The 6,960-nt window shown below is 42.8% G+C and overlaps 1 protein-coding gene across 1 annotated transcript in view; it reads right to left on the bottom strand.

Moving 5' to 3' along the window:
• Positions 1-2,009: 2,009 nt before the first annotated feature.
• sipa1 (signal-induced proliferation-associated 1) overlaps positions 2,010-6,960 on the bottom strand; it is a 30,666-nt gene continuing 25,715 nt past the window's right edge. The window contains exons 10-12 of the mRNA XM_010776636.1: positions 3,338-3,745; positions 2,301-2,430; positions 2,010-2,207 (exon numbers count right to left, since the gene is read on the bottom strand). Of these exons, the coding sequence (XP_010774938.1) occupies positions 2,025-2,207; positions 2,301-2,430; positions 3,338-3,745 (721 nt within the window). The 3' untranslated portion in view covers positions 2,010-2,024. The remainder of the gene's footprint in view (positions 2,208-2,300; positions 2,431-3,337; positions 3,746-6,960) is intronic.

The following is a 6,960-nucleotide window of genomic DNA, read 5'->3' on the forward strand; positions in this document are numbered from 1 at the left end:
ACAGGGGTGTCCGCCCCTGTAAATGTAACCAGTGGTCGTTTCCCCTGGGTCACGTTTTTAGTTTTTCGGATGCCACGACACATGGCCTCCTCCTGCCCGCTCTATCCCCTCGCCGAACTATTGAACTGCTTTAGACCGTCTCTTTCAACACCTCGGAGGCAACTATACGGGCAACATTTACCGGAACTAACTTTCCGTCACACACTTCAGCCGTCACAAACCCTCGATTGGCGCAATGTTTTTCATTCAGGTTGTTAGGACCCGTAAATTTGTAAAAATTAACATTAAAAGGGCCGTTCCAATATCGTATTTACATCATTTTTTGCCGACCGTTCAACGAGAAATTAGGGACCTTCACAGAAACAAACGAGTCACCAAACGACAGCTCCCAATTTTAGTTTGACCTCTCAAAAGACACTTTACACACAAAGACACAGGTTTCGTGGTCGTGAAATGTCATAACTTCGTAGCAGTGATTAACGAAAATGGTGACTTCGGTCGTAGGAGGGAACATGTTAGATGTTTGACGAAAGTACTAAGAGTGTCGAGACAGGAGGGAAAATTTTATTAAACTTCCTCAGTGTTCGGCTGTGTCTAAATATTGAGTGCTTGGAGTTTTGACCCTGTCCAGAGTCTCAGGCTACAGGACCGCTCTCCGCCTCAGTTTAGACACTGTCAAAAACGGTTAGTCTAGTTTCATTCAGACATGAATGAAGGAGTAAGCGTGTGGTTTCTCCCGGTTCCTATGCCTTTCCGAAAGTGATTGGGGCGTTGACAGCAACTACTCTTTTACTTTTCTGATCGCTAAAATTGTGTGAGCGACTCGAACCCCTCCTTTGTGCCCGGATTATCGCGTGCGTTGCTTCCGTTTCGGGGCTACGTCGCTAACACAAATTTCGGTTACGGAAGGTAAAAAGGACTGAATACTCCCATTTGGTGCTACGGTAGTTATTTTGTTGTAGTCGTATCCTTTGTAAAGTCTATACATAAACTCAAATAGATATTATCTTCTTTAATAAGCTTTTTTTTTTTTTTTGGTCGGCAAAATAACCTCTTTCGGCCGCGTTTATTACCTCAGAACTAACAACTTAAATTTAGGCCCAGCATAAATGGTTTGTCTTTTTTTTTTTTAGCTTTAACTCGTGTAAAAATTCGAAACGTTGTATTTGAACACGTCATCTATGAGATTTAGTAAATCTATTTTCTAGTAATTCCTGTTAACGAAGGTCATGGAGTTACGTTGAAAGAGGTACAAAAAAATTGACAACTTGCACACCTGTTTTTTTTTTGTCCTGGAAACTGTATGAGTTGTTTAAGAAAAAGGAAAATCAAGTTAAAAAATAAATAAAATAATTTTTCGTAATTATCTGCAAATCTTTCATTTTAAGAATGACTTTTGCTTGCTCCTTTTTTCTAGATCTGCTCTGATGGTTTTGCATAAGCGAGGACTTCCTGTGAAAGAACGCAATGTAAAACAATCAGAGCACAAACTCAGATGAGAGGATGAGCCAGCGTGCTCTTATGGCGACTAAAGGGTCTCAGCGGAGGCAGAGCAGATGGTGGAAGAGGGGCTCCTTGATTTGGGGCTGCCTAAAACTCCACCTCCCATCTGTCCCCCTTTTATCCCAGCCCTGGCAGGGGGTGGCAGCAGAGCAGGGGTGATATTAGATTAGCGGAATAGGGGGCAGCGGGGATGAAAGACGAGGGACAAAGGGGGGATGCAGAGGGAGAGGGCAGGGAGCATAATGGGGTTTCAATCTGGAAAAAAGGGACTCCAATCAGGCGGGGATGATTCGCTAACATGTGTAATTGTTCCATGTTGGCTTTATAGGAGCAGTCAGCTGTCTGAGAAGGAAGCTTTGTTTTAAGTGCATGATAGTGCAAGGAGAGTCCATATACAAGTCATTGGAATATGATATATTAGAGAAATCATTTTGTAAGTTGCAAACAGATGTTGTGGATGTTCTTTCAAAAGTGCAGGTGTTTCACAGTTTATGGCCTGTGTGTATTACACATTTATACATTTATGTAACATTCCTTTTGTTAGTAAGATTTGTGATGTACATTAGCAGGAAGTACTTACTCTTGGTGATGGAGTTATGAAGACTTAGGGCTCGTGAATTTCTTTCGGCGCGGTCTAAACACGACAGGCGGGTCGACGAGTCACTCACCGAAGCTTTGTCATCACCAAACTCAGCGGCCATGAACTGAAGGCAAGAAGATACAAAGGGGAAAGGACAGTGTCAGAGAGGGGAGGGGGAGAGAAATGACTCAGATGTCCTCTCGTCTCCCACCCTCACCTGCTCGTCCTCCAGGGGAACATTGGGTTTGACAGCCAGGATCAAATCGGGCATGGCGTCCCTCAGCTCGCCGCCGTCGTTCTCGTAGATGTGGCGTTCCCCCTTCAGCCCCACGTTGTCGTACACGTGCCTGACAAGGTGGCGGTGGGGGGGAAAAAAAAAAACACAAAGCAAATCTGCTGTTTGATGCTTCGTGACATTTTGTTTTCATCCAATCCAGAGGACAAAGCAGAAACTGGAGCATTTAGTAATCTCCGGCATGGCTTAGATTTAGGCCTGATTGATGTTTGCTACGCTACACTCACAAAATCATCTATCAAAAATATCATATCTGATGCAGTTTGGGGTCAAAATATTCTGCTCTGCTTTGCGGGAAAAAGCATTTTAATATTATCCTCCTGAATATTTTTCTTTATGCGCAATTTCCTCTTCAATCTCTTGTGGCTTTTTCAGGGTGAGACCTGATGAGAAATGATTTGTCCGGCAGATACAAATATGTTAAGCTGTTTTCAAATATGACTTCATCTCCTTCCTTGGAGCTTAATCCTTGGCAAACTTCAGTTCGACTGCCAGATGAGGACCTCGATACTTAAGAGGATGAGGAAATAGTCAACAGAATTTAAGTGATTGGTTAATAGAAATGTGTTTTTGTTGTTGTGCTGCCCTTGTATTGCTGCCAACCATTAACGATCTGGACAAAAAAAAAGTATCGATACTGATGAGCTGGATTTATACTGTGCAACCGTTAAAAAGTTACAAAACAACATTTCAATGGAAACATTATAAATCAAGTGACTTTTTCTAATGTAAAGCATCCTTCTCAGTGACACACACCCTCTGTGTCCTTTCTCCATGCCTTGTCCTTCGCAGGAAAAAGTGACGCACCGAGTGAGATTAAATTGTGATGAGTCAGCCTCAGCTTCAGGATATGTTCGGCCATGCTTGACGATTTAAAAGCACTTTTACCCGATGGTCTCACGGTGTAACTACAAAGATTAAAACCTCTTGTTATGTGTATTATCTCTCCCCTCACTTACCTATCGCACGTGTCGGTGTAAGAGCAGCTGCGTGTGAGATGTGAGAGGCCTCCTTCTTGGCTCTGATTGGCCGGCTGCTCCTGCAGGGAAGTGGCTCGTAACAGAGGGAGGCTGGGGGGTGTGAGGAGCGACCCGGGACTTCTCTCGCTTTGCCCTTCATCACACCACCGTCCTACGTCCTCTTCGTCCTCCACCTTCACCTCCGTCACATCCGCTTCAATGACCTCACTCGCCTTCAGCGTATCCTCTTTCACTTCCTCCACCTCCTCCTCCTCTTCCTCCTCCGCCCCCTCTGCTTCCACCTCTTCCTCTTCCCTCTCGTCCAGCACCCAGGCCTCTCCGGACTGATCCTCTCCGGGTTTACACTCAGCGTCCTTGATGGCCTTCTGGTAGAGCTCGGAGAAACTTCTGCAGCACAAAAAAACAACAACAAGCTGAGTAAGAAGAGAGTCATCCCGCCTCGTCCAGCTTCTCATCACTGTTTAGTCATCTAGAAGCCAAAAACAAATCTGAGGCGTGGAGAAAAGTGCTATATTCGTCTATTTGATTCCCTCGGAGATTACAGAGCAACACTTCCTATCAAGACGTTTTCGTGCTTTGTTGTTACAGAACAAACGTAACAAACGTTTAAGTCCCGTCTGAAGACCCACCTCTTTTCCCTCCCTTTCGAGTCAGTTTGATTTTTTTTTTTGATATACTTTATTAATCCCCGTGGGGAAATGGTTTCTCTGCATTTGACCCATCTAGTGTTAGGAGCAGTGTGCTGCCATTTTGAACGGCGCCCGGGGAGCAGTGTAGGGAACGGTGCCTTGCTCAGGGACACCTCGGTAGCACTTGGTCTTGCCGGGACTTGAACTGGTGACCTTCCAGTTGCCAAGCCAAGTCCCTATCGACTTCGCCACCACCGCCCCAAGAGCTGTCTTATCGATTGTTATGCTTTTATTTGTCTGTCCATAGCCCTTATGTGCCTTTTATCTATTATTGTAATCATATATTTTATTGTAATATTATATTTTATTATAATGTTATGTCTGCTGTGAAGCACTTTGGTAAAACCCTCTGTTTTTAATATGTGCTATAGAAATAAAGTGGATTGGATTGGATTGGATTGGAACAAGCATACCAGGACTCAAACATGAATGAAGCGGTGGGATCCTCTGAGGATGCGGCTGCTGCCAACTTTGAAACGAAAGAGCTCGGTCCACAGCTGCTCCTTGCCCACCCTTTGATTTCAGTTTAATGACAAGTGTGCTGTTTACATTGGGACCGACTGTGCCAGTGTGATTAAGGATCATTAGAGGGATTGATTGGTTGTCAGACAGCTGGTGTGACACTGACTGCAGGCCGTCATCAGTAGCAGACCCTGGAGTGACACCTCTCCTGTTTTACTGAACTTACTACTAACCCCCTCCTTCTTATTTGTCTACCTGTCTCTCACCCTTTCACTGGGACTACTCTCTGCTTTCTGGAACATTCTGTATATGAGCCCTTTCATTGGAAAAAATGCTGCTCCAAAAACAAGTTATTAAATCAAATCAAATCAAAGTTTATTTATAAAGCACATTTAAAAGCGATTTTTGGTCGGGCAACAATAATGAAAACAAGCTGTTTTCACTTTAAGGTACAGAAATCTACCAATAGAACAAGTGAAAATGTGCTTGGTAAGATTTCTTGAAATAAGACGGGATATTTAGATAAATCAGATCTTGTAATTAGCTGGGAGAACTCATTTTGAACTATATTTGACCAGAATCAGGAAATGTTGTGTTAGAATATGAGCCGCAAATGCTCAAAGGTGTTCTGTTTTCTGATGTCAGTTGGTGATAAATCTGATAAATATGTAAATATGTTTAATCTGAGATACAACTCAAAATAAGATGTTTTGACTTAAAGGCGGGGTAGGAAAGTTTGAGAAACCGGCTCGAGATACGCTTTTTGTTATATTCCATGGAATGCTCTTAACATCCCGAAAACAATGAATATCTTAAATAATGTCATCAGTGGAAGCCGTAGTTCTGTAAAAAGCACGACCAATCATCTGAGCCGGCCCGGCTAAAATAACTGGATGGCCTAGGTAGGCCATCCAGTTATTTTAGCCGGGCCGGCTCAGATGATTGGTCGTGCTTTTTACAGAACTACGGCTTCCACTGATGACATTATTTAAGATATTCATTGTNTCTCCCAGCTAATTACAAGATCTGATTTATCTAAATATCCCGTCTTATTTCAAGAAATCTTACCAAGCACATTTTCACTTGTGCTATTGGCAGATTTCTGTACCTATTTAAAGTGAAAACAGCTTGTTTTCCGACCAAAAATCGCTTTTAAATGTGCTTTATAAATAAACTTTGATTTGATTTAATAACTTGTTTTTGGAGCAGCATTTTTTCCAATGAAAGGGCTCATATACAGAATGTTCCAGAAAGCAGAGAGTAGTAAAAAAATCTGTTACGCAGTAGTACCAATGTCCACCCCCATCCAGTAAAAACCTCTTGGTCGAGCTCACGCGGATCTTAAACTTTTATTGTGTTGGCCTCTTTTTAGACGATGAAGGAGGTCTCGGGAGGAGGTTGTGTGTGCTGCACGTGTACTGGTTACTACCGTGCCTTATTCCAAACACGTGCTACCTTCCGACCTGTCCGTCCATCCGGTAGGTCAATAAAATCGGCCCGGCCGAGTCTACTAACCAGCACGAAAAATGTCTTGATGCCGAAGGTGACTACTGTAATAAATTCTATAAGTAACAAAAGCCCTACAATTCTCGTAAGGTACCTTATATTGTTTTTCGCATAGAGCTCGGCCAAAGAGTTTGAAAGGATGGGGCGGAAATTCAGTTTTGTAGAATAAAACTCAACATAGAGTCTAATTTGTATAAATGTATAAATAGTCTAAATAGTGGTTGACTGTAGTCTTTTGTCTTGTGGAAACTCGTAAACGCCGAGTATAAGATTGTGTTGTAAAGGACTAAGACCAGTTTATATCAAGTTTTACTCAAGAGGGTCGATTAATGTTCTAGACTAAATAGATTTATAGGGCAGAATAAAGTTCTTTAGAATGGTTCGTGTAAAAGTGAACAAGATAACCATCTAAAGACATGGAATTTCACTTTTGTCGAACAAAAGTAATAACAACGGGCTGGTTTTTAGCGAAAATTTACACGAAATATTTATTTGAAACTAAACTAAACTAAATTATTGAACAAAAACCTCGTCGTAAAAAAGGTTACTTTCCCGAGTATATGTCTTACAAGGTCTTTCGTCTCTCATCAGGGTCACTTTCCCACTCTCTGTCCATCTGTTTATTCTTCCTCCCCCAATCATCATTCAAGTCATTTTGTCCTCTCCACAGTGAGGTCCCAGACGATGACTACTGCCGGACGTCAGTCACAGTGTGGTCGACAGACTGTTGGTTAGTTAGGGAGATTACTAGGAATTAGTGTGACCGTGTCAGCCAGGGTTACATTTGTCGTGTGAACAGTAATTTGACTTTAGTTTCCCACCCGTTCCTCGTCGACACCTGGCTCGAGAAAGCAAAGTTTCAACCGTCGTCGGCGTAGGAGTCTCCTAGGGTGGCGAAGTAAGTACAAACTCAGGACCATACGAACAAGGTATAGAGACGGCTGT

The sequence above is a fragment of the Notothenia coriiceps genome, unplaced genomic scaffold (genome assembly GCF_000735185.1).
Source record: "Notothenia coriiceps isolate Sejong01 unplaced genomic scaffold, NC01 NC01_scaffold00017075, whole genome shotgun sequence".
Taxonomy (NCBI): Eukaryota; Metazoa; Chordata; class Actinopteri; order Perciformes; family Nototheniidae; genus Notothenia; species Notothenia coriiceps.